Source organism: Drosophila santomea, chromosome 2L (assembly GCF_016746245.2).
Source record: "Drosophila santomea strain STO CAGO 1482 chromosome 2L, Prin_Dsan_1.1, whole genome shotgun sequence".
NCBI classification, from domain to species: Eukaryota; Metazoa; Arthropoda; class Insecta; order Diptera; family Drosophilidae; genus Drosophila; species Drosophila santomea.
In genome coordinates this window covers 15994251-16021062 of record NC_053016.2, presented here as the reverse complement: position 1 = coordinate 16021062, position 26812 = coordinate 15994251, and the positions used below count along the sequence as shown (strand labels likewise).

Below are 26812 nucleotides of genomic sequence, written 5' to 3'. Positions count from 1 at the left end.
CGCTCGGCTTTGTCCTTTTGCTTTTTGCCTTTTGCGGCATAACGCGCGGTTAAGTGGCCATAATGTGTGCCTTTATGGGCTTGGCATTGGCATTGGCATTGGCATCGGACTCCTTTTTGGCTTGGTGGCATCGTGGGCCCTTGCCCCATTTTAATTCCCTTGCATTATTTGCTGAGCCAGCATTGTTGCTGAATTATGTTATGCCAGTCGGTCCGGTCGCTTGTTGATTTTTATATTGTTTTTTTTTTGTTTTTTGTTTGTGTCTGAACTGGACTGGTTCCTGTGCAGATCCTGTTCCTGTGTCCCGGACTTTCTGTTGTTGTCCTCGTTCGCATGATAAGCGACCGACCAGAATATTTGGCTTCGGCGTGTTTGCTCAGTTGTTTGCGGATAATCCGGTTTTATTGTTTAATAAGTCATGCTGGCCTGTCCAGCCTGTCCAGCCCCCCGATTTTCACAGAGTGTCTGACCGAAAACGTTAGCGGCTCGTTGGCTTTTTGACTGTCTGTGCTGCGGAGCATGGAGGCCCCCTTTTTGGACGGGGATTTCTGGAACGGGGCTCAGGGGAGCGTGGCGAAATCGATGGTCAAATTAAATGGGGATTTACATATTCGCTCAGCGACAGCTTTAGTTTGAAGGGAACTCTCGGTTGACTCATTGGTATTTGGGAGCAATATTTGTTCTTTGCTGAGAACTTTTTCCAACTCCTTTAAAGAATATCGATGACGCCACCTAAATTATATACGTTACACCAAGAATACAACCATGTTCATCAGGGTAAGATAATGCATAATCAAATCTTATACATTCTAGATTTCGTTACTCTATAAGCAAGTCGAGCATCACTTTTATAAAATTTATATAAATTTATATGCAATTCAAAACCAGCAATATTTAAATGCTTGAAGAGATGGTTTTCCCACACCACAAGATCGCTGTGAAGAAAACCAACTTGCAACAGGTGCACTTAGTATCATTAAATGTCACCGGAGCACAGACTGCTCTATGATGCTCTAATGTTGTAAACATTCTATATTTAGAATGAAATTTAATTTTTCACTTACGCCCTTTTGAAAGTGTAGGTAGTACAACCTAAATTACAGTTTCTTTTAGACTCATTTGTATATAATTGGTTCATGTATACATAGTATTCCTTTAGTTTCCTTTTTTTAAATTTTTTAAATCTATTTATTCTAAATTAAGTTTGAAAATGCTTTAACACCTTTATATGAATATTTTTTTGTTTTTCTTATCATTTTTTAAATGATCTACAAACGTTACAATGTGGGTTGTAAAATAACTTTATGTTGTCAAATTTAATGTCCTTTAACAACATTATTGACAGTAAAGCACATGTATTGTGGGAATCTAGCTCTGGTGACATAATATAATTTCCAATAAAAACGATTTAATTTGGCTTCGAATATTAGATAACCCGATTGAAGGCATTAATGAAATTTGAAATGCAAATCTCTTCGGCTGAATTTCCATCAGCCCAGCTTTGTGCCCTATGGGATTGGCAATCGCAATCGCAGTAGCACTTCAATTACATTACACTCATCATTAGCCAATTAGCTAAATTATAGGCCGCGCGACGACAAATGCCAAATGGTCCCAGTTCCCAATCCCAATTCCAATGCCCATTTCCCACTTCCCATTCCACTTGCCACTTTCATTGCGATTCGCACTCCCATTTCCCCTTATAAGTGTGAAATGCTAGCCCGCAGATTGCCCTCCTCCATGGCGACAATTGTCGCAGGATAAAGATAAAAGACATTTGCTCAGCACTTTGCGGCACAGTTGGGGAGTGGATCTGCCGGATAGCAGGTTATAGAAAGTGCGCTGCAATGGCAATCGAGGATATTGGCCTGGTGGGCATCAATGTGAGGATGTGGCGCCACTTGGCCGTGCTGTATCCCACTCCGGGCTCCAGCTGGCGCAAGTTCGCCTTCGTGCTGCCGGTGACTGCGATGAATGTGATGCAGTTCGTCTACCTGCTGCGGATGTGGGGCGACCTGCCCGCCTTTATTCTGAACATGTTCTTCTTCTCGGCCATTTTCAACGCCCTGATGCGCACATGGCTGGTCATCATCAAGCGTGGTCAGTTCGAGGAGTTCCTCGACCAGTTGTCCACACTGTTCCACTCGCTTCTCGACTCCACCGACGAGTGGGGACGTGGCATCCTGCGGAGGGCGGAGCGAGAGGCTCGAAATCTGGCCATCCTTAATCTGAGTGCCTCCTTCCTGGACATTGTGGGGGCTCTGGTCTCGCCGCTTTTCAGGGAGGAGCGAGGTTAGTACACTCGCAAAACGGGTTTGAACTAACCGTCTATGGTACTTAAGGAGTAAGGTAAAATATCTAGAAGTTATGAGACAATATGAAAGTGAAGGCATTCGTATACTTCCTAGGTTCAAAAACGCTTAATAACATGTGTTAAGCTCTTATCAAGGAATAAGTGTTAACTTTTTTTCCAGCTCATCCCTTCGGCGTTGCACTGCCAGGAGTTAGCGTGACCAGCTCGCCCGTATACGAGGTCATCTACCTGGCCCAGCTGCCCACGCCCCTGCTCCTGTCCATGATGTACATGCCCTTCGTCAGCCTCTTCGCCGGCCTGGCCATCTTCGGAAAGGCCATGCTGCAGATCCTGGTGCACAGGCTGGGCCAGATTGGCGGAGCGGAGCAGCCGGAGGAGGAGCGCCTCCACAGGCTGGCCTCCTGCATTGCGTACCACACTCAGGTGATGAGGTGAGCTCCAAGGGAGGAAGTGGTCGTGGTCGGGGCTCGAGGGGATCTCTAAGCGGCTCATTTCCATTTCAGCTATGTGTGGCAGCTCAACAAACTGGTAGCCAACATTGTGGCGGTGGAAGCAATTATTTTCGGCTCGATAATCTGCTCACTGCTCTTCTGCCTGAATATTGTAGAATACCCATTTTGAGTTTCGGGTGTCACAGAAGACCCACAAAACCAAAACTTAGTGATGGTTGTCTTCTTTGGCACTCAAAGGTCTAGGACTTGAATCTCTCTGAAAATACCTCTACTTGCAGATAACCTCACCCACCCAAGTGACCTCGATAGTGATGTACATCCTGACCATGCTTTACGTTCTCTACACCTACTACAATCGCGCCAATGAAATATGCCTCGAGGTGATCCCTGCCAGTTCCATTCAATTTGTATCCTTTTCATGACTTCCTTATACACATCCATGCAGAACAACCGGGTGGCGGAGGCCGTTTACAATGTGCCGTGGTATGAAGCAGGAACTCGCTTTCGGAAAACCCTCCTGATCTTCTTGATGCAAACACAACACCCGTTGGAGGTGGGCGGTTGCATTTCATTTGCGGAGTCATTGCGAGACTATAAGCCATTTCCATTCCGGGTGCGGTGCGCTCCATTTCATCTTGCAGATAAGAGTCGGCAACGTTTACCCCATGACTTTGGCCATGTTCCAGAGTCTGTTGAATGCCTCCTACTCCTACTTCACCATGCTGCGTGGCGTCACCGGCAAATGAGCTGAAAGACCGAAAAAACCGGGGTATCCCCTATACTCCATACTCCATACTCCATACTCCTACTGCTACAGCTTTTCCCTTTTCACTCGCCCGGCAATCCGGTTAATGCAAAAAGTTGTTGCTGGCTGTGGTCCTGGCTGCTTGTTTGGCATTTGCATATGCTTGTCGTTTGAAAGGATTTAATCGGACTGCTGGCACGGAGTCGGCATCCTGGCGCCTGGCTCCTGCATCCTGGCATGCAAATAGTTGGCTTCTTAGATTGTTACACAAAATAGATTGTAGATTGCAGCAGAATGTTGAGCTTAGAATAAAGTCAAATGAATGTGGAGTAGGTCCAAGGCATCTATTCATCCTGTTTGCTCGGGCTGCCCAAAAGTATGATAGTATAGTTCACAAACATCAAAGCATTTTACTTTTTCGAATTTGGGCAAGAACGAGTTCCACAACGATATGAATAAGTAAATATTTGGTCTTTCAGGCAATTAGCATTGATATTGATTGAGTGAAATTAGTCCTTGCTTTATTACTTTAGCACTATGCATTTTTCATTGCTCAATTTTCACTGCATACTTTCAGGCGGGGCCATCGAATTTGAATATCTAAGGGTCGCCGCCTGTGCTTTTAATTAAAATGCCCAAAAACTAGTCGTTGTCTGCTGCAATTTAATTAACATTAGTCATGTCCTTTATTATGCAAATAAACTGCTGCTACTGCTCCAGCTCCTGCGAGCAGGATCGTTTAATACCGGCCCGACAGCAATAACAACTTAATTTAAAATTCATTATAACTGACACCAACTAGTTAAACAATTGCCAGCGGCAGCAGGAACAGCAGCATAAACAACAACATCAGCATGGGACAACTAAGCAGGAGCACAACAAGGACGAAGGACGACGGACGAAGGAGGAAGGCGCGCCTGGAAAATTGAAATGAGCGGTGGCAGGCGCTCTTGAAATACGCAAATAAACTTCAAAGAAGGACGACTGCACGCTGTGTTTTCCGCTGGATGTCCTGCCGAGCGCATAAATAACACTGGAGCACGGAGCAAGGGAAGAGGAGCTCCTGGGCTTCTCCTATCGCACGGCTCGAGTGGCGTATACTTAATTTTATTATGAGGTGTCAAGTGCGGACCAGTTGACTTGCCCAGCCGAACGCCTTTTGTGTTGTACTGTTGTGCTCTGCCCCGTTATTTGTGTTGCCTGCTGCCCGCCATTTGGTGGCAGGTGAACGCCTACGCGCCCCGCCCACTGGACAGCGAGAATGTGAACTTCCTCTGGGCTTCCACTTTTTCCTCCTGCACTGGAAGAAATATATCTAAAATCATTCTATTTCCCCGTATGCAGACAACTTTTAAGGGCTTTAATTCATAAAAAGATCTCTAGAGTAATACCGAATCAAGCTCTATACAGTAACATACTTACATTTAAATGTAAAGATGCCCCTCGCGAGTGCTCTATCTTCTATGTGGCTTTTTCTTTCTGTGTACAGCACCTATAGTTCCTTGGCTGCCGCTGGCAGCAGGTCTTTTGATTTTTATTCAGGCAATATGCAAATGCCGCCGGAAATGTAAATGCGCCACTACGAATGAAGGAGAGACACCCTGGCGTATCGTATCCTCGAGTCCTCATTGTCTGCCGCATAAAATTAACAAGTTGCGCTCTCGCTTTGGCAAAAAACTGTTTCATTGGAGAACAGTTCGCGGTAGCGGTCGCCTGCCACGCCCCCTTCGACGCCCCATAGAAAGGTTACGTTGTTTTATAATTGAATTCATATGCATCAATGAAGGCGGCTCAACAAACACAACACGAGACTCGGTGGTGGCAACCGCAACATGACAAACGGGCGGAATTGGGGTGCAATTGGAGGTGGAGCGGTTTTCCGGGTTGGGTGGCCGAGTTTTTCGGCGGCATTTTCAATTTGAAATCTATTTTCAATTCTCAATTGCGGTGGCAGCGTTTTGCATAAATTGCTATAATGAGTTTATTTCGGAGCCCGCCAAGTGGCTTCGTTGGCCAGTCTCCATGTGTATGCCAATCCGGATACCATGGAACTCTACGGCTCGTGCTCATTTGCAATTGTCAACTGGCTGTCAGAGGTGACAGTCGTATTGACAGTGTGCTTTCCCTGTTAATTTCCATTTTAATTGTGGCATTCGGTGACAGTTGATGGCTGGTGGGACTTTGTTGGGTGTTTTGCGGTCGATTAAGGGAACTGAATTCGGCATCCCTCCTGGGAGTTAGAGCGGGAGTTAACTTTAAGTGCCGGAAGTTGGGTGTTGGGCGCCAGTTAAAGAGAATTGGATGCACATCCGTCGAGTGTTGTTGGTCTAACCATCACTTATGCGCAGCCAGCAACCCGACTGTCCCATCAAATATTCCATCCATTGTCTGTCGGGTCATTTGCGAAATCTCTTATAAGCAAAGCATTCATTTTCCAATTATTTATTGATGCCACTGTGTCGAACTCCCCCGCTGCAGCAACTACAACTACAACGGCATCTGCTATAAATCTCTAGAGCCTCGTCCCACGTCCTTAGTCCTTCGCACTCCTCCTCCTGCGAGTCAATGGACAACCACATTGTCTAGCTTCCTGCAGGATGTTTGTCTGGCTGCTGGTGACCGTCTGCCTCCTGGTGCCTGGTGCATGGTGCCTGCTGCCTGGAAAATATTTGCATTTTCACTTTTGATTTATTATTGCCATTGCCATGTGTAAATTGCCAAAGCAAAGGTGCAAACAACAAGGTCTACGGCAAGTATCTTCCAGGACAGCACTGCAGCTGCAGCTGGAGCAGCAGGAGCCACAGACGCCACAGGAGGAGCAACCAGCGATGACAAGGACACATTATGTTTGGCCAAACGAATGGTAATTGCGGCACTGAAACAAGTAATTGAAGTGCAAGCCAAACAGATTGCCAACTTGCCCGGCGTCGACCACATTTCGATTGCACTTGCGGGGCTGGCCCAGAAAGAGGTCATTACAGTTTTGCTAATTACAAGACCAAATTAGAGAGGCTTCCCTGGTGCTCTGTGCTCCATCTCGATGCCACTGCCAATTACTTCCGCTGCTGTGCAATTTCCGCTTGCCCAGGTTGGTAGTTGGAAGTTGGAGTTGCCTAAGCAGCTTTGCTGGAAAACGTCAAAACAGCGACAACTTTATATGGCCACAAAGGCAACAGTAATGACGCTAAAAGGAAAAGGAAAGGGCATAAGCGGATAAATACACAGGCGAGCAACTATCTCCGTGCGCTTCCCTTTTCCCGCGGCCACAAAGTAGAAAATTACAAAAAATAAAAAACCACAAGCGGAAAATTAAGAGCCAAAGCCTGCGGTCCAGAATGGCAGACTGAAGGAGAAAATGGGGAGAAAACTCCATTTGTTTGCGGCAAAACTCGTCGAAAACTTTAAGTTCATCTTCGAGTGGCTGCCGTAGGCCTGGAACTTGATCGGCCCTTTGATTATCACTGCAAATGGGAAATTCCTGTTGCCGAAAATTCCACCCGACCGACCGAGCAGCTGGGAAACTGCGGAGACATTTTCCACATTTTTGACTGTCTGCCAGTGCCTGTAAGCGAAATGCAAACACGGAGCTCAGCCCCTGCTACTTCTAGCAACCCCATCACTCCTGCCCTTTTGTCTGCCCTGCAGCCACATTTAAATATGCCGCCAAGTTGTACCTTCGCTCCGACGCCCCCTGGAAAGCCCCAAGTCCCAGACCCTCGTTATCATCGTCGCATGGCGGTGGCTGGCACTGATTTCATGCTTTATAACTTTCGATATCCGAATGGCAAACAGCGTTTAGCGCTTTGCCACGCCACCTGAAACTGGCAGAAGTGTTGCTGCGCTGCCTGGGGGCCAACACGGCGTATGCGCAATGTTTACTTTGCATTTTTCTTCCTTTTTTTCGAGCTCAGTGGTTGTTTTTTCAGGGGCTTTGCATTACCCGTCGGATGGGCTTTATAGCAGGGCCCTCATGGCATATGCATGATACATCAAATATTTAAGCGATATTTTAGCTACGCCGACAATGAGTCAAATCGGATGGAATGTCTGGGGACTGCCGACTGTGCCGAATGCGATAATAAAGTTTACAGATAAGCGGCCTGGCAATCGAATTATGCTCCCCAGCCCAGGAGATTTGATTTTATTTATGCCTAAGAAATATATTTCCACTTTAAATTTGGAATATATTCATGCAGTCTCAACTCGGATTGATTTCGGTGTGTTAAAGCGGGAGAATGAGACATTGGGAAACTTTAGAACCTGGTCGATTCGGCCAGCAAGGACCACATGATATTGTTATTCTTGTCGTAATTAAAAACCCATGAAAGCAAGGACGAGGAGCCAACAACTGTCCGCAATCGCACAAGCAAAAACAGACAGACAGCAGGACCCTGGGGTTTGCATGTGTGTGGCAAAATAAACACGAAACGAAGCGTATTGAGCGTATTGCCAGGACTCCTGCTCCCCGTCGGAAGTGGGCAAAAAGTTTCATATCAATTTTAAGCCAAAGTAATGAAAAAGTAACAACAACAGTCAAAGGAACACGGAGAACAAGGAGCAAAAAAAATGGAAACGAATGCCATAGACAAAGCATATTTGCACGCAGCGGGAAGGTCTCCATACTCCATCCTCCATCCTCCAGCCTGCATCCTGCCATCCCACCATCCAGTCGATGATGAAAATGATGATGATATCGTTGACGACGCTGCACACAAAGCAACAGCAACGCTAACGCTTTATGACAGCCGCCCGATGGGCCGCAGGAGCATCAGGATCGGAGCAGAGGAGCAGAGGAGCCCGTTTCCTGGCGTCCCTTTTGGTGGCAGCTTCTAAGGACGCTGTTTACATTCGCTGGAAAAGGACAAGCAGCGGACCATGTCTGCAGCAGCGAAATTAAAAACCAATAAAAACGCTGCGGGCAACGAAATTAAAAATTATGTTTTCCCTCTTCCAACAACAAACGGAAACAAACATTCCGCGCGGGCAAAAAGTTGTAAAACACGAATAAAATTCCCGGCTTTAAAAGTGCTGCTCATAAAACTTTTACAATTAGGCAAAACGATGCGATGGCGGCCTATGCACCACTTCGATAATTGAATATTTTAGCGAGCGGATCAGCTGCCGCCACACCAAACGCCGAATGGAAACCTAGATGAACACCCCCATCCTGGCTTGGAAAAAAATCGTAGCATACATCTGAGCGTGGAGGGTCTTTAATTGCTGCAAAGTGCTGTTCAAACTTTACGCCGACAATTCGGCGGAGTCATTTACTTAATTTACTACCTGCTACAGTGGGGCTGAGAGTGGGGCGTATCCCCCGAGTCGAACTGCATTGCCATGAATAATTTAAGTAAATCGCTGGTTGTCTGAATGTCCTCGTGTCCATTCCCCAAATCGCTCCGCTTCAGAGGAACGGGTACTACGGGTCCGCCGTTTCGTTCCGGACTGTTGTGTCTGCGTGTACGTGTCACTGGTCAGGATTAGGCGGCATTTGCATATTTTAATTATTTAGATTGTTGTGCCGAGCTACTTAGGCGCAGAGGCAGCGAAACGGAAGCGAAAGTCCCGGCTTAATTAAAAGTTCCACTCCGCCAACTCCGCTTGTCTTTTTTCTATGGCAAATGCCTTTGAAACATTCGATATGAATAGTGAGAGCATATGTCAGTGATTTAAGGAATAGTGAGAGCATATGTCAGTGATTTAAGGAAAATTGTATCAAGCTTTAAGTTGTGCTCAATTTGGAGGGAGCTCAATTTGATCACTTCCATCGTTGAAATGCACCAACTGTTTCATTTAAAGTTGATCACCAGTTTACAAATCACCTCGTGCTTGGCCAATAAACACATTGCAGCCCCGCCGATCATAAATTCATTATGAATTATGGGGCTAACCCAGGCGAAGCCAAGGAAAAGCCACGACCGAAACCGAAACAGATACAACAGATTCTGTGGCCAGACCAAGACCAAATAAACTCCTGACAGTCGGAGGAGGAAAATACGAGTATAACCACAATAAATGCGTTACAAAGTAACAAACAGACAGACCCCGGTCTGGTTTTCGGCCAGTTCTCAGCGGAGGGAGGAGAGCTGGAGCGTCTGCAACATTAGTTTTATGATTATTTGTGGCATATATTGCGGACACACTGGCTAGTTACCAACCACCTCCGCCCGGCACGATTCACGGTCATCGAGTCACGCATGGGGTTCAAATTTTCCGCCCAGTGCAGCATTAATTAGATTTGCACATTAGCCAAAGACCAAGACAGTGCGGCTAATGATAGTCGGTCGGGGCAAGTCAGATTGACATTCCACACACGGCAGTGCTTGTACAGTGGGCTTAGGTAAGTAATTAACATATTTAATGGTTATTTTAATTAATTTATTGGTTAAATGAAATAGATTTTGCACGCAAAACCTTTTAGAGGTAAAGAAGTGAGGGTCAGTCACATTTTTTTAAGCTTTCCCTACAATTAATGACTTTGCCCCACTGTGCCGACTCGGCTGTCTCTTTATGGCTGACTTGTTGGACTCGCTGGCTGCAGGAACGGCGGTGCGATAAATACCAGACGGATACAGTTGCTCGGAGAGCTCGACCAGGACATGTGTCCCACCATCCACCATCAATAACGCTTAATTTAATTCGAGCCGAGCGCAGTTAGTCCCACTTTCGCAGGACGACTGCCGCTATCTCTTTAAGTCGAGCGAGCCACTGCGTCCGCACATGATTATTATTAGTTATGATGATGTATCCCTTTAATGCCGCCGAATGGGGAGTGTGGACGTGACCGGAGGATTGGCTGCAGGGGCGGGGACTTTGGGCCAGGCGAATATTAATAATTGTTTCTTTTTTGCTGCCTGCTTTTGGGGGCTGCGAAACACGCTAAAAATTAATTAAACGTTCTAGGCGAAGGGCATAAAAATATATATACATATGTATGTATGTGTGATGTATATATTTTTTTTATTTCTGTTTTTGCCGGCCATTTCGTGGTTATTTATGCGCCAGGCCGGACCAAACCCCCGCTCTCCGGACGCACTTCACCGGACCGGATCCGGGCCTACACTTGATTCATTGTTTTTGCTGCCGGTGCTGTGTGGACCTGCTGTTTGAGTGTGAGCAGCACGCACTCATATTGCCAATTTATATTTGTATTAATTAATGGGCCAGTAAACAATTGCTGAAAGCTGCGCCATTAGTCCGTTCCAGTCGATAGTGAGTGGTGGTCCGTTGGGGGATTGGAGTTCTGCTGCCATAATAAGCTCCGACTCTGGCCACATAAATTACATATTTTTTTTATTCCATACGTTCTGCAGAAGTTAATAACATTTTCATAATCGAACTGTGCGAAACTGACGTTGGTTACTAGTAAAGTATTTCTGTATGGTGTCAGACACCATAAATTTCACTGTAAACTACGTTCTAAGCAAATCTTTTTTGGGTTTAAAAAGTAAAAGCTAAATGAAGTAGTGATATATGAGTAATAAAGTAATAATATGTGTACTCTACATTACAGTACTAGGAAGAGCTGAGAACTTACAATCATAACCATTATGTTACGCACTTCTCTGGCTTTAACTGTTAGTCCGCATAAATAAAACTTTCTTGAATCACCAACTTCAAATAATTTTATATCTCGAACACTTTCGAATTTCAGATTCTTGCTCCCATCGAATGCGATTAAAGCTGGCAATGCAAACCGCAGTTGAAAATTCGGGAAAACACGTCTGAAAAGCGCAACAAAATGCCACGAGCAGATTGTCCCATGTAGTCACGGCCCCAATAAAAGTCGCCCCACTCTCTCTCGCCCTGACTCTCGGTTGTTTCTCCACCCGGATGCTCCACTCCAAGGGAAACCTCCACTCCTGGGCAGGGGCATAAGTGCGGCAGCTGCACATTTACAATTTGCTGGCGGAGTGTATGGGCCCCAGTTTTCGTTCATGATAAAAATGAGCGTCGGAAATGCGAATATAAATTCAGCCATATCTGATGTACAAGTGTACATCTGACCGGGGGATTGGGATTGGGAATGGGAATGGGATTGGGATTGTGTAGTGTGCCCGGCAGATGGCAGTATGTGTGGCAGGATAAACATAATGGCTGCACTGCATTTGCCAGAGGCAGTGGCACTGGCGGTGGCGGTGGCAGGATGCCCGCCAGACAGGAGCAGACCAATCATCAGAAGTATGCCAGGCCGGAGGAAACGGCAGCGGAAATGACATGCAATAAAACACAAAGGCGCACGCATCGAGTGAAAGCTGGAAAGCAGGGAAAGCAGGGACAGCAGGGAGAGCAGGGAGAGCAGTGAGAGTTCGTCCTTTGTCTGCTGCCCGTCGCTGGATTATAACGAAAAATGGCATCTAACAACAAAAATCTATCTGGCAAATGCACTTGCTCCACCTCCTCTCTGGAGCAGGAGAAACTTTGCGGAATTACAATTGCAAAAGTTGCGTGCCCAGAGAGTCCTTGCTGTCCAGTGTCGCTGGAGATCTCCACTCGGAGTTAGAAGTGAGGAGTGAGGTACTCTCCGTACGTCTGTGCGTTAACGCCAAAGTCATTTGGCTTATCAATGCCAGACGCAGACTATTTCGGTGGCTTATCGGCCTTTTCCATCGCACTCCACCAGCATGCAGGTGGCATTCAAGGGGCGGATGGAGGACGGAGGATGGAGCACGGAGGAGGATGCAAACTGCCCGGGAGTGGGCGTTATTAAGTGGCCATTAGTCGGGCCTGGTGACAAACTGGACATGGAAGGGGCATAGCCACAAATTACACAGCTGTCAATGATTTGGCCAACTGGCAGTCGCACACAGTGAAAATATAACTTTATTTATGGCAGGCAATATTATTCATTGTTAAGAAAATAAAGGAAAAGGTTATTTATGCCAAAAATATGAGACTTCAGAGAAAAACCTAATAGTATTAGGAACAAGACTGTGCACGGCATACATTGTAATTAAAATTTATATTTGGTTAGAGATATTTTTAACTTTGTTTTAATTTCCGATGTATTTTAAATTGGCACATCGGTATATCAGCACTCTTGCTGGTCCGTTTAGCTTAATGGGGGTATACAACTATAAAGCAATGTTATTCCGCAGAATAATAATCTTTCTCATCCAGCACCGAGCTCTACATTTTGTTCTCAGTGCTTGGCAGCCAGCGGAATGTATGCAAACAGGCTGGGCTACAAGTTGTTGAATCTAACAATGTAAGCAGGAACAAGGGTTACACTCGCCTTGTCCACCGCGGCTCCTTGTCCACCACCAAGTAATGTGCCCCATCGGAGTGGCCGGCATTATTTGCTAATTACGCCCTGTGGCCAGCGTTGCATGCATGTGATTGCTCTCATTCGACGGGTTGCCAACTGGTGGCCCTGTGCCCAGTCCCATCTGAAACGATGCGATCCATTCCGATCCCGAGGAGCGGTGCGCCATAACTTGCCATCAACTTATTAGCCTGCCTGCCTTATTTTCGATTTTAATTTCCATGTTGCCGCCGCTGGTGGATGGCCAGCATGCCAATGCTCGACATGCGCGTAATTTGTATTCATTATCTGATGCATAATTATGCCGCACATTCGCCAGAGAAGCTATCGCACTCGCAAATACCCCTGCTATTGCAGGAAATGGCACAAAGTTGCAACTATATATATTTTAAAGTATATTTCAGTAGCCGAAGTACTATAACTACAAAACGTTTAACTGATGCAGCTGCTTCTCTATTCCCCAAAAAACACCTTGGCAGTTACTCCTTTTGAACTTTATTCTCGTGAATGTCATACAGTGATTCCGCTTAACCTAAGTTATTGTAGAGTTTCATTAGCCCAATCGTCAGCATCAGGGTTCTACTTAATTTTCTAGGCATATACTCACCGTATATGGGAAGCCTAGAATGCGATAAATATAGATAAATATAAATAAAATGTATAAATAGGGTTATCTGCAATGTATCTTCGCTACGCTACCGGTAATCAATAGTAATAATATATAGTTAAATCTTCAATTAGCTTAACTAGGGATGTGTATTTGGAACAGTGTTGGCTCTTATTGTAGGGTCTCCTCCTCCGGAGTTGCATATGTATGTTTGTGAGTGTATCTTAACTAGGCGCCTTAATGTCAAGTTGAACTTTATTTTGCTTGGTGGAGAGGCAATTGCCTTCCTTCCGAGGAATTTATGATCCCCGCGAGCGTTCTGGGCCACTTCGTTAGCCACGAGATGGAGTTGCCCGTGGCGCCACATTAATAAGATCTCGATTTGCATCTGCATCTGTACTCAAACCTGGGCTCTGATTGGAACCCTTCCGGCGGGCGGCATCACGAGATGATGCAGTTCTTGTCCTTGTCGCCGCCCATTTCACTGGGCTTCCTCTTCCGATCGTAGGCCAGTGCATCGTTGGGCACATAGCTCACGCGCACGCCGCCGTAGTGGCGCCTCTGCGGCAGCTGGTACATCATCATGTAGTCCTCCGAGCTGGAGGAGCTCGAGGAGCAGGTGGAGCACACGTCCGACTCCTCGGACTCCTCCCGTTCCCGCTCTCGCTCTCGCTCCCGTTCCCGCTCCCGCTCCCGTTCCCTCTGCTGTCCCTTGGGCAACTCGTGGACCAAGTTGGCAGCTTGTAGCAGCGATGGCGGACTTTGGTAGGACGAGGATAGGGGCTCGGCAGGCGCATAGGTGTCCGCTCGAGTGGTCGAGTGCGACCGATGGCCACTGCCGCTGCGATGGTGCGATGAGCTGCTGGAGGACTTGCGACGTCTTCGCCTTCGGGAGGAGTGGCCGTGACCATGGCGACCGCCTCCCTCCTTGTCCTTGTCCCGATCCCGATCCCGCTCCCTCTCGCCGCCGCCACTCGTTCCCGCTCCGTTGCCCGAGTAGCTGCGCGATCGGGGCAGGGTGTCCGGAATTCCCTCAAAGCGCACGCCCTTCTTCTTGGCCGGCTCCCCGCTCATCGGCGAGGAGGAGGAGGCACCGCTTAGTATGGATACCGGATGTGGGGGCGCGTGCGAGGCCGACTGCGTGGACAGGGGTGTGTTCAGGGACCTGTCGCCAGCCGAGTGGGTGGGTGAGCCCATCAGTTCGGGTGGCAGGGCGGTGGAGGCCACGCTTAGGTTGGGAGTGGGCAGATCGGGAATCTCGCCCGGCGGTGGCGGCGGCGGATGCAGGATGTCCGCGTACTCGTGCGGCTGGAACTGCTGCGAGGAGACGGCGTGCAGCTGGGACATGTGCTGCATGTGTGCAGGAGGCGCCACCAGTTTTCCCGCCAGTTCCGGCATGCTGGAAGTGTGTGGGTTCTCCAGGAGCTGTCTCTGCAGATGGTAGCTGTTGGTGGGCTTCGCTGGCCAGGCTGCGTCCAGGTTCGAGGACATCTCGTTGAAGTTGTACACTCCGTCGCGCTGCAGTTCCATGGGCTTTGGCAGAAAGTGGGTCTGGAAGTCGCCGGGCGAGTTCAGCGGCGATAGATTCTGCGAGGTGCTGGAGGCGCGACCCCCCGAAAAGTCCGTCAGATCTCCTCCGCCCATGTGTCCGCCATGTTCCAAGTCCTTCACCACGCCCGCATCCGAGTCCGAGGCGGCGTAGCTCTTGCTCTGCTCCACCAGTCCCCCCGCCGCCTCCAGCTGCTGGCTCTGCATCTGGTACATCGCTTGATTGAAGGTCGCCTGGTGCTGCTGCTGCTGCTGCGGCGACATGGGCGGCGAGCTGGAGGCGTGGCTGCTGGGGATGCGCGCCGGCAGTGGCGCCTGCGGATGGGGGCGCACTCGCTGTGTGGGCGGAGTGGGCGTGGTGTACATGCCGGTGCCAGAGCTGTCCGACGGCGTGGGCGGTTCCCCCTTGCTGCAGGCAATGGAGCAGTAGATGGCCCCTCGTCGCGGCAGGAAGGCGCGACCCAGCAGCGAGCAGCGGCACGTGTTGCAGGAGAAGCACTCGTCCGTTGCGTGCCAGTGCTGCCCGTCGTGGCTCATCTGGCCCTGGTCCACGCCAATGGCCTCCCCGCAGTAGTCGCAGTACTCGGCGAACATGGCGTCGAAGCAGTGCAGACAGTACGGTTTGCCCTCCCGCATGATGTACCGCTGCCCGCCCAGCTGCTTGTCGCACTCGTGGCAGGCGAAGTGGTTCATGTGCCACGCCCTGCCCTCCGCCTCCGTGCACTCGTCTGCCAGGATAATCTGCGGATTGAAGATCAACACCTTTTTAGCTACGGTGGTCTTAACTTAGCTATTTTTCATTCTTAGGGACAAATATATATGTACTTAGTTATAAGCAATCCCTAGTTGGGAGCACTCACCTCATCGCAGGCCGAGCAGCGGGGCTTTAGGGTCTCGGCGTGGTGGCGTCCGCAGTACATGCGCCCATCCCGGTGGAAGTAGATGAGGTCCACGAGGAGCTCGCGGCAAACGGAGCAGGCGAAGCACGCCGGATGCCAGCTGGCATTGGGACCCAGTCTCGTGGCGAAGACGGCGATGTCACCCGTGGAGATTAGGTCATCGCACTGCAAGGATCGGTGGTGAGTTAGATCGCCGATGCAGAGATGAGGGTATCGGACAGAGAGTACTTACGCCGTCGCAGGGTCGGGCGCTCATCAGCTGCCGCACGTTGCCGCGGCCCAGGGCATCGCGTTTGCGCTGCGTGGAGAAGAGCCGCAGCTCCTTGCGCTCCTCATCCGTCAGTGAGTGACAGTAACGAACCTGAAATGACAGCGAGTAACTGAAAACTGTGGCTTTCCATTCGCCCGCTTTTCCCCCGGGGTCTACTCCACCTCCTACTGCTGGGAAAAGACAGGGAAATCATATGTTCAAGTGGGACTCGACAGCAGAGAGCCGAGGAACGGTGGGCTGAACCAAGCTGAACCTGAAGCTGGCCTGAAGTGATCTTTCCAAGAAGCGCGGACAGGGAGCTGGCGAGATTGTTTGTCTCGGCGGCAGACAGGCCCACATCCCACATCCCACAAATCCAACAAATCCAACAAATCCAACAAATCCCAAAGCCCGCCAGATGACCGATGCCCGGAGAAACGCGGAGCAAACCGCAAAAGGCAAACGGTAGTCAGTAGCCCAGGCTACTACTGCCCATCAACGCTTCACCGTCACCGTCAGCCTCCTGCTGTCCACTCCATTGGCATCTCCATCTCCATCTCCATCTCTGGCCATAGCTCTGGCCAACTCCCCAGAACGGTCTGTGGTCTACGGCCAGCGTCTCGTTTGTGTGTTGTATGCAAATTTTTTCGGCTGCCCCCACTTATTTTTCGGTTTGCTCCTCTTTTTTCTCATTTCAAGTCGGCCTTCAGTGAGTGTTCTGGTCATCGTTAGCCATCCTCCAGATCTCAGACCCCAATGCCCGAAACAGTGGTGTAACTCGGCAGTTGTACATATAGTACCTACTATTCTAGCTGAACTTCAACTGAAAACATCTTTGAAGCTGCTCCAAATATACCATACATATATGTACAAAATCGACCTTCATATATGAACTTTGAACTCTCACATGCAGGTCTTGTATATTGTTAGGTACTGCAACTTGTACCTCTACCAGCACTATTCCCAGCAAGTAACTGATATCCGCTCAGCAATGCCTTGTGGTCAGCGTCTGCTCTAAATACCAAACTCCGACTGAGTCCGCACTTGTTTCCCCGATTAATTAAAGGTTACAAAACGGGAAATGGTCGGGAGGGACATACACATGCATTGCATACATCTGTGGATTGGAAAGGAGAGGAGGTGTGTGGGAAAATCGTAGCGTAATTTGACTTTGAAATGTCATAGCCCGTAATTCGAGTTGGTTTCAATCTCGATAAGCGGTGCTGCCATGCGATGCCAGCTCCTCCAGTTGGGCCAAATCCCGCAAAATTGACGGGCCCACGATCCCGAGGGGCTTGCGCTTTGGTTTTTTGGTTTGGGCTTGGGGTCAGGTTCAGGATTGGGAATGAGAATGGGATTGGGTTTGGGATTTTGACGGGACTCACCTCGTTATCATGCGGCGGAAGTTGATGGAGCAATTGTCGCACACGATACTGCTCCCCGGGACTGTTGACGTATGGCACTTTGTCGTCGGGTATCTGCGAGAAGTACAAGCGAACCTGCGGGAGAACAGAGGAGATGGTAAGTACCTTGCGGATTGGAATGGCCGAGATTACAGTTAAGGAGGCGCGGGCACAATGGGTTAAGAGCTGGGATTTTTGATTTTATTACGCTGATTTCTCGGTTCCTGCTCCTCCATCTCCAGCCTCCTTGAGAGCCAGGTTGAAAGGTGCACAACGTGCTAAGCTTACTTTATTGGCCACGCTCGCCAAGCGTTCTTTCATCGGCGGGAAGCTGCAAGCGGAAAGCTGCAAGCGGGACATGGAAATGGAAAAATGCCAGCTAGAGCGGCGGCTGACTGACACATGGCTTATGCCGCATCAACGTAAATTGCTGCCACATGGCTGTAAATAAATTTTCAATTCTGTTTGTAAAGTCACCCAGTCACCCAGCGAAAAGCGAAGCAAAACGAAGAAATGCATTGCTAGACATCTGATAGCCACGTCGGGATGGGATCGGATGGCATTGGATGGCATTGGATGGCATCGGATGGCATCCTATGGAATGGCTTTAACGGAAGTCAAAGAGTTGAACGCCATACGAAGAGGCCCCCAAAAAAAATTTCGGTTGAGAGTTCGGAGTTGGAAACTGGGCGCTTCTGCCGGGCAGATTGTGAAAGATTTATTTGGCATTGTCGCATATTTTACGCGAATAATTTACGAGTTCGTTTCGTTTTGCGGCGCCTGGCAAATAATTGAAAAAAGCACGGCACTGCCGCTTCCAGCCACAATTGAATTGGCCATTAAAGTCGCATTTGAATTGAGGAATGGCTTGTGGCCGACGGGGGAGTCCTGCTCCTCCTCCTCCTCCTCCTCGGAGCGGGCACTCATTAGCGCTATCTAAGTCCACAGACGGATGGACAAACGAAGAGCCGGTAAACTAGAATCTCGCCTAATTGACGCGCTCCAGCAGAGCCGGTCCCAATCGCCTTTGGCCGCTCCACTGGCCACTCCACTGGCCACTCCGCTGCATCATCTTCCAACTGGCGAGAGGCCGTCCTTGCCAGCAGTCGCTGATTTATGGCTCCGTCGCGTGCATTTATTTACAGCTCGCTCTGAGTGACAAAATAACGCACAATAACTCAAGTATCCCGCTTATCGCCAGCCCACAAATCTCGCCTGCCATCCTGGGTCTGCCCTTGGCACTTCGCCTCCTCACTGCAATCTGCACTATGCAGACGTCCAAGGTTCGACGTCGATATCAGAGCGTGTCTTGGAGCCGAAGATATGTGGATTTGGGTACGGCCAGTTGCTGGACATGTTCACAGCCTTAAAACAGCTTAAAACTGGGGCACCACTAAGATCTGACCTGTACATTTAAGAAACTTAATCAGGGGCACCAAACAAATGTCATCCAATTAAGTTTAAGACGGTTGTGTATATACACTTGAATATAATTTATGTTATGTTCAAAGTAATTCATAAAAAGCCCATTAGTTTAACTATATAAACTGTAAATAGTAAAATTTTAAAGTTATACGGACAGATACGGACAGGTAGCCAACGGACATGGCTGTTCAAATTGGAAGAATACCATGTAGACTCTAGTATACCCTTTGATCCTACGAGTAACAGGTATATAAATGTATAACAATTTGGTGAACTTTGACACTTTAAAGATCTGACCACATGCTAAACAAAAATCAGAGATATAGAGATAGACTTTTGAAGGCTCTCACCTGATCAGGCCGCAGTCCAGGTGGCACCCAGGTGTACTCCTCCAGAGCGCAGCCACTGTCGTCGTCCGAGTGCGACTGGCGCTGCATGTCCATGTGCGGTCCGCCCAGGAAGGGAACCTGGCCCAAGGCGGATGAAGTGCCTCCGGCGGGATGGTGCAGCAGCGACGGTGGCGAGGGTGTGGATAGAGCCGGCGAGAGCTGGTGGTGGTGGTGCGGCGGTGGCGGCAGCTGGGCATTTGAGTACTTGGGATTGCTGTACTGGGGGCCAAGGGGCGGTCCTGCTGAAGCCACCGATCCTGGTCCTGGTCCCGGTCCCGGTCCCATGCCCAATCCCATACCCACTCCTGGATGCTGTTGGTGGTGCGGCGGCAAGTACTGCTGGTGGCGCTGCAGGGGGAGCGGGGAGGTGGGCAGGATTCCGGCCGCCGTTTGGGCTGCGTAGAGGGCGCTGGCGGAGGAGCTGCTGGGCAGACCCATGCCGCCGCTGCCGAGGGCGGTGGGCGTGGCCAGGCCCTGCCCACTGGGCGAGAAGTGGCGTGGCAGCGTGGGGATCTTCTGCAGATAGGAGATCTGCGTAAGCGGAGTGCGGCTGATGGGCCTGCAAGAGGAAAAAGAGAGGAGGACGTGACTTAGCGACCAGGCTTGACTAATCAGGATTTAATTAAGGTTTAAACATTTAATTAAAATCTCTCCCGCTGGCCGGATGGTGCCGGGTTAAAGGCCGCCAGCGGAAAAGCTAAAGTAGGTGGAAAAAAAATGTGGTAATCCCTTGCCGCAAAGCCGAATCATATTGTTAATGTAATATAAAACCGCATGGAATTCATTGTATTCATTGTATTCCTTTTGTAATTCGCTGGATTTATGCGGTTTTGCACTTCCTATTTTCCGTCGAACAAGCTGTCAATTTTAGTTAGTTTTTCATGCGTTTTTTATTTCGACGGCGACACAAGTGGCAGTGGGGCAGGAAGTTTGGAGCTGTTTTTCCCAAACGTCAGAATGGAAAATATTCGCATCACAGCATTTACACAAACAAATCGACAGCTCTGCGCTGCTTTTGTTGCTATTTTGTTGTTATTTCTGTTATCTTGTTGTTGCTGCTGTTGTTGTTGTTGGGCCCGCAGGCCTGTCGCCGTTGTCATTTTCCCATTTTCAGACATTGTTATCCTAGACCGGCTTTAATGCCCTGCAACCCGTTTGCTGCGGCCTCTGCGATCCCAGCGATTTTGTGGAAAACCAGACGATCGTGACTTCTGCAGCCAAAGATTTCTGTATTATGTGGGTGCTTGAAAACCAATATAAAAAGTAAAATACAAATATTTTTGCTATTTAATAAGACATTAAAAAATATGACACATATATGGATATCACATGCTTTAATAGTGAGTAAACTGGACTGCAAGTGCTGATCAATGATAATATGCCATAAAGGGCACATTTTTTTGGATCCGGTGTTACTGATACTCTTTTAAATGTTTATAGTACATGTAGAGTAGGTTTTATATGTAAAACTTTAAAGAACTCATGAATTCAGTGTTGTATGTCAGTGTATATATATTTTTATACATATTTGCATTATACTGCACCTAAAGATACTCTTTTTTCTTTGGAGAACACACATAAATACCTAATCTGCTTTGCCCAGATTCGAGATAAAATCTAGAGCTTTTCAAAATATTTGCCATGAAGGTTAAAAGGCAGTCTCTTAAACCTTTAATTCAATTAAAGCTCTCTATTTTCCGTAGTGCACTGGCATCGGTCCTTTGACATCGGGAAATGAACACGCACCATTTCATGGCAGTTTGCTGTGTGCCATATCAAAGGATAACTGTGCATTGTAACTGCACACACGAACCCTCATCCACATCCACATATGCGAATATATATATCTGAGTGGGGCGTGGGCGTGGGCGTAGAAGGGGCGTGGCCCGGGCTGAACTGAGCTGAAGCGAACTGGAAATGCGAGTTGAGTTCATGCGGGCGTTTTATCAAAACAATGCTGTCCGCCCTTTTGTTGTTTTAGCCAGTGAATTCTTTCTTTTCGCCAGCCACATCCCGATTTAACATTTCCAATTCGAAATCCATATCTAGTTCACCAGCGGTGGTGGTAAAGGAGTGGGATTTGAGCTGCCACTTCGACTGGGACCCACTGACGTGTCAATGGAAGCGGTTTCTGCGGTTTGCAGGCAAATTAATTGCGCAGATTGCGACTGCGACTGCGACTGCGACTCAATGGGGAATATGGTCCGAAAAAACTGTTTGCCATTCGAATTTTTAAGATGCAAACGCAAGAATGCGTTGTGTATGGACTGTAGTGGATGTTTTATTCGGATGGGAGTGAGTCGGGTGACCAAAACTAAAACCGTATCCAAATCCCCCGGCATGCACGTGCAACGTGTCGCAGCTGGAGAGCCCGTTTGCATAGTTTTGCCCGCCGTCAAATCAGCCGCTTTCAAAGCAAATTACCAGTTCCCGCCTTGGGGTTCCAACAATCAGCCAGCCAGTAAGACCGCCAACCCACCAAGCAGCCAGGTGAAACTGTGTCTAAACTCTATAAATTCGCCTGGGAGCCTGTGGGTCTGGCGAATTTATTGTGCGCCCTGCATTTCTTCTAGGCCCTCTTTTTTATGTCTGTTGACTGCAGCGAATTGCGCGAAATTGGCAAGCAATTGTGGCCAGTTTCAATTGGGCACAGGTCCATAAAGTCATTAAGGCGGGAGAACAAAATGGAAAGTGCACTTGCGTGCAGCGAATGTTGCGCAACATTGTTGCCAGCCGGCCAGCAGGAGCAACAGAAGCAACAGGAGCAGCCCATGTTGCAAGAGCTGCAAGAGCAGGGAGCACTGCAGCAATAAGCCCGCCACTTTCAGGTTAGCCGGCAGCTGTGGCCGCTATTTGCATTGATCGACAATGGAGGGCTCGGGATGAGGGCTTCGACTCAATTACTTTGGCAGTCGTTGACCCAGAGAACTGGTTTGCCCCGTCTAGGCACTCTGCAAAACTAGTTCACAGCCGCAGTTGGCCCATTGAGGGTTTGCGGGGCCTGCTGCAGCTGCTCTGCTGATGCTGCCCAGCCTCAGAGATCTGCGGCAAGTGCCTATATTTAGCCAGTCCGCGCTTATCTGGCATCCAAATGAATGATCATTATGCGGCGGTCGCGTTGACAAATTGCCGCGGAGCTTGAGCGATGAGCGACGGCTCAATGCGCAGCCAAAGACAGTTTAGCAGATGGCCAAGATGTGCTGGGATCTGCGACCCCCAATCTACGGGCACAATGCCCAAAAGGTTGGCCCCAAATCACTTTGGCACTTTGTGTGCGGTTTTCTGAAGTCATTTGTGTGATTTGGGTTAATGTCGGAAGAGCGGTGGAAGAATAATCGCTCAGATATATACCTGCTAATACTTATGTGTCTGCAGCGAAAGTTACACCATGGTTTCGGCTTATTTTTACACAGAGAAAAAAGCTCTCATCGGAATATGTGAACCTTAAGTTGAGTGGGAGGGTTTTAGCTCGTTGTTCTAGGTTAAATACTCGGTTATAAACTCTTTCCAATAAAACTTTATAGTTGCTTGTATTCCTACCTATTTGTCTTATATACTGCACCCTGAAATATTATATTCCTGTGTAAGGTCGCCATGTACGAGTATGGCCTCTAGTGAGTTCGGGGACAGGTGTCGCTCCATTAAGACTTGTTTGCTTTTAGTTTTACGACGTCTCTCAGATGGACAGCAATTGTGTGGCAGGACTGTGCCCCCCTCTATCCTGTATCCTTTTATTGTTTTACTATCCCTGGCAGAGCAGCAGCAACAGCGACGAAACTTTATTAAAAAGCTTCGCCAGTTCCGTGTTCGCAGCGATTGTCATAAACGATCTTTGAACTGTCCATAAAAATGGGTGGGCAAGAGAAAGGAGCGGTGGTGAAGCTCGTAAAGGTTATACGTCCGAGAATGTCCATATTCCGCAGAATACAGAACACAGAACACAGCACATAGAACACAGAACGCAGAAGCACTTGGCATTTTTGCACTGCAGCAGCCGCAGAATCAGCACGTTTTGTTCTGTCTGCCTTGTCAACATGACATTTGCCGTGTTGACATTTTTATTGACTTTGGCAGCCGGCAAGCGGTTTTGTTCTCGCCCCGCCTGGAAGTTGATTAAGAATGCCGGTCTGGCGATGCGCATCCCACTTACCGCTTCCCCCTTCCCGCTTCCCTCTTCCCAACCGTGTGTGGTCCACTCCCAGATGCGTTTATTACGCATACGCCAAGTGGTACGGCGACTAATTAGTGGGACTGTACCTTGGCGCATGCCTGCTAGCTCGCTGTTTCAATTTGAGCATTTAGAAAGTTGCATAATGGCGTGAACTGCGTTCGCTTATCTCCCGGTCGCACTAAACCAATTAAAGATCGGGCGACTTATTAAAGATCGCAGGCGGCAAGTATGCTGCTGCTACATTGTGTTCCCCTGCTAACGGGCAGGAAAATGCTTTCCAGAGCGTGCAAATTTTCACAGCTGCAAACAGCCGTGGCATCAGCTATGCCAGCAATTTGTGTGCCAAGCGTCCAACATTGAGGTACCCCACTCCATTCCGACCATCTCGACCATCTTCCCTGGGAGCCATGGACACCGCGATGCCTCTTTGCGCTGGAACACCAGCTAGCAGCAGCAACGCCACGATCAGGTTTTCGTGCCAGAACCTCGCCTTCATAATGGATGTTAGAGAAATTGCATCATCAATGCAAATTCGGTGAGCTAAAGGCGGTGATGGGAGAAGCTCCAATTTGTTTTCACGGTAATTGATTCAAGGTACGAGTATTATTTTTATTCGAGCAACCGCCAATTAATTGCGATCTTTGTGGCTAATACATCATGGCATACGCTGGTGGAAAACGCGCGTGTTCTTCTCATGCGCCCACCATAGTGCCCAGGTAGTGCCTTCAAATCCCCTACTCCAGATACCCTCCTTCCCGATCTGCTCCCGACCTGCTCCCGATCTGCTCCCTTTCCCCCATCCGAAAAGCCACCACATAACCAGCATATGTATATCTGTGGCTGTGTGTGTTCCAAGTCGGGGCCCACGGCATTCATCCGGAGACTGGGCTGCTTCTGCGGTCGTTGTCTTTGGTCTATGAACTTGTTTTCCTGCCCCTGCCCCATCGGATCCCCCTGCTCCATCTGCCTTTTTAATTGAAGCCGTGTCTTTGGCTGTGTTTCTTCTTTCTGCTTGCCCCATGCTTTTTGTTGCTTGTCGTCTCTGGGTTTTTTCTATGACTTTTTTGATGCTTCGATTTTTATACATTAATGCTGCCTTTATTGCTGGAGTGATTATGCTCAATTTTGTTTTTGACCATAATTACATTTCGTTCTTCTCCGGACGATGCGTCCGTTAGGCTGAGTAGTTTCATCTGGGACTTGGACTGGCTTTTTATGATGATTTGGTAAACAAATTGGCATTGATTGATTTTTATTCTACTTATTCTGCGCTATGCATACACGGCGAGTGAAGGAAATCACGCATCGAGTGTTGGCACATCTACTTGAGGAACTTGCTTGAAGGTCAGCTAAGTGGGAGTTCCACTCGATAGATGGACGAAAAACGTGTGATCACAAATAGGTGCTTATCCACGGACCAAGCATTCAAAGCCAAACTGCATTTAAGGCATAATTATTAATTATTAATGACACATTCGAATGCTAAGACATGTCGACACAGAGCCGCTCCAGCCAAATCTGATTTGATTTATGTGGCTTGCATCGCAGCAAAACTGTTCACAAATTAACCGTAATAAAGCAAACTGCATAGTTGCTGCAGAAGTTGCTCCTGCCGCTCCCGCTGCACATGTTGGCTTATTTTGATTTATGGCCAACTAAAATTGGAATCTAATTTCTTGGCCATTAACAAAACCAGCAGCAAAGAAATTGTGTTCGTCTGCCTACGCAGAGTGTAAGTTGGCCAGGCCGAAACCGAGTTTGCGGACTGCCTGCGTTTCGGCCAGAACCAACCACCAATCCCATGGAGAATTGGTTCTGACTCTAAAAGGCTGGCAAGTCAAAGATTGCTTTCGGCAGGAGTAAATCAATCCTGGTATCTGCGGCTTTGCAAGCTGTAATTGCTTTATTAGAATGAGTTATGCACAGACATGGTGATCTAATCGGACAGTGTGTTTTATGGTGGGATTTTGGAAGATTAATTAAAACCATTTCTAACTATTTATATATCTATAATCGCGTAATTAGAGTTTTTAATGAAATGTTTAATACTTCTTTAAAGAAACGCTGTAGGAATACGAACATTAACACATTTACAAAATATTTTAGCTTTCGGACTTTTTGAGTTGGAAGAGTTCATAGTAAGTTATGAAAAGTATTGCACGTAGGGTATTATGTGCACCGACTTGAGGTCGCCGATAAATCTCTTGATTCGGATCGTTGTTTGACAAAAACCTAGAACGGTAAATGCACTTTTGCACTAACTGTTCTCAGAGGCTCGTTGACAACCTGGCAACAGCAACAGCAACAGCAACAGCAACATGGCAAAAATAATTAGCTGCTAATTGCGCTTTATGAGATGCCCTGACAGTGAAATGATGCAGCACATAGCGAGTTGCTAGCTGCCATCTGCAATCTGCAATCTGCGGGCTTAATAGCCGCAAAAAGGCCTTTGACTGGCAACTCCGTCGATTTGTCATCTGCCTTTCGACTTGTGTGCGAGGCGATGCAGGGGCAGATTAGCATATAAGTGCGGCTAAATTGTTATGTTTCCGCCTTCGGAGCCCCTTCTCCCGAACAATGATAATTCGCCCCCTTATCGCGGTTACTGGATCGCTAGAAACCTGCTCGGAGGCAAGTTCAAGAGCTAACGAGGCAGGAATGCAAAGAGTGTTAATGCAGGCGGAATCTTGCCACTCTGCTGAAAGTTGCCAGTTGCCAGTTGCCAGTTGCAAGCTGCAGGTTGCAAGCTGGAGGTTGTTGATTGCAAGTGGCTGTACTGTGCTTGTACTGCGGCATGCAGGCAATTTAAATGCAAAAAGTAAATCTGTCAATAAAAATTACGCGACTGCCTCTCCACTGCACTCTATTGCCGCTTTTAGCCGCATGTGTGTGAGTTAAATGTTTTATTAATTAGTCGCCAGTGGGAGGGGAATTCCGAGGAATTCGGCCGTGTTTGTCTTGATCTGTCAGTCAAGTGTCTACTTTCGGCTAAGCAAATCCAGAAAATCCCTTCAACCCAACACACTTGCTTTGACGTACCTCAAGCCAGTACCAAATATGTATAACAACATACTGATCTAAATCGCTTTGATGTGGGCGCAGACAAATCATGGGCCAACGAAAACCGAATTCAATTTCTGTCATTGTGACAGCGGCTTAAGAGGTTTAAGAACCGCCTGGCCAAAAGCCAAAAGCCAAAGGCACGGAAAAGGGGAAAGAGGGAGTGCCATTCCTCAGACACAATTAATATGCGACGCAGTTCTGCTGGCCATAAATGCGTATAAACATGGCCTGAGCCCCCGCCCATCGACCGCCCGCCACTTTGGGCAATTAGCATGGCCAAC

At 48.2% G+C, this 26812-nt stretch overlaps 2 protein-coding genes across 6 annotated transcripts in view; one reads left to right on the top strand and one right to left on the bottom strand.

Moving 5' to 3' along the window:
- The first annotated feature begins 1847 nt into the window (after positions 1-1847).
- On the top strand, positions 1848-3512 carry LOC120452240 (odorant receptor 43a). Its single transcript, XM_039636369.1, has 6 exons — positions 1848-2292; positions 2475-2745; positions 2818-2917; positions 3045-3146; positions 3212-3319; positions 3408-3512. The coding sequence occupies exons 1-6, from the start codon at positions 1848-1850 to the stop codon at positions 3510-3512; spliced, it is 1131 nt and encodes a 376-aa protein (XP_039492303.1).
- A 9743-nt stretch (positions 3513-13255) lies between these two features.
- The window catches only part of LOC120443744 (protein prickle), a 60750-nt gene continuing 47193 nt past the window's right edge, over positions 13256-26812 (bottom strand). For all 5 annotated transcript variants that reach the window (XM_039623006.1, XM_039623005.1, XM_039623001.2 and 2 more), the window contains 5 exons: positions 19259-19856; positions 17466-17579; positions 16063-16191; positions 15792-15995; positions 13256-15672 (listed from right to left, as the gene is read on the bottom strand). In XM_039623006.1, coding sequence (XP_039478940.1) covers positions 13825-15672; positions 15792-15995; positions 16063-16191; positions 17466-17579; positions 19259-19856 — 2893 coding nt within the window. In that variant the 3' untranslated portion in view covers positions 13256-13824. The remainder of the gene's footprint in view (positions 15673-15791; positions 15996-16062; positions 16192-17465; positions 17580-19258; positions 19857-26812) is intronic.

Excerpts from the sequence above, each read along its gene's own strand:
- LOC120452240 (XM_039636369.1), top strand. The coding sequence starts at position 1,848 with ATGGCAATCGAGGATATTGGCCTGGTGGGCATCAATGTGAGGATGTGG. Across the intron at positions 2,293-2,474 it reads GCTTTTCAGGGAGGAGCGAG|CTCATCCCTTCGGCGTTGCA; the intron begins GTTAGTACACTC and ends CTTTTTTTCCAG. Across the intron at positions 2,918-3,044 it reads TGCTCTTCTGCCTGAATATT|ATAACCTCACCCACCCAAGT; the intron begins GTAGAATACCCA and ends CTCTACTTGCAG.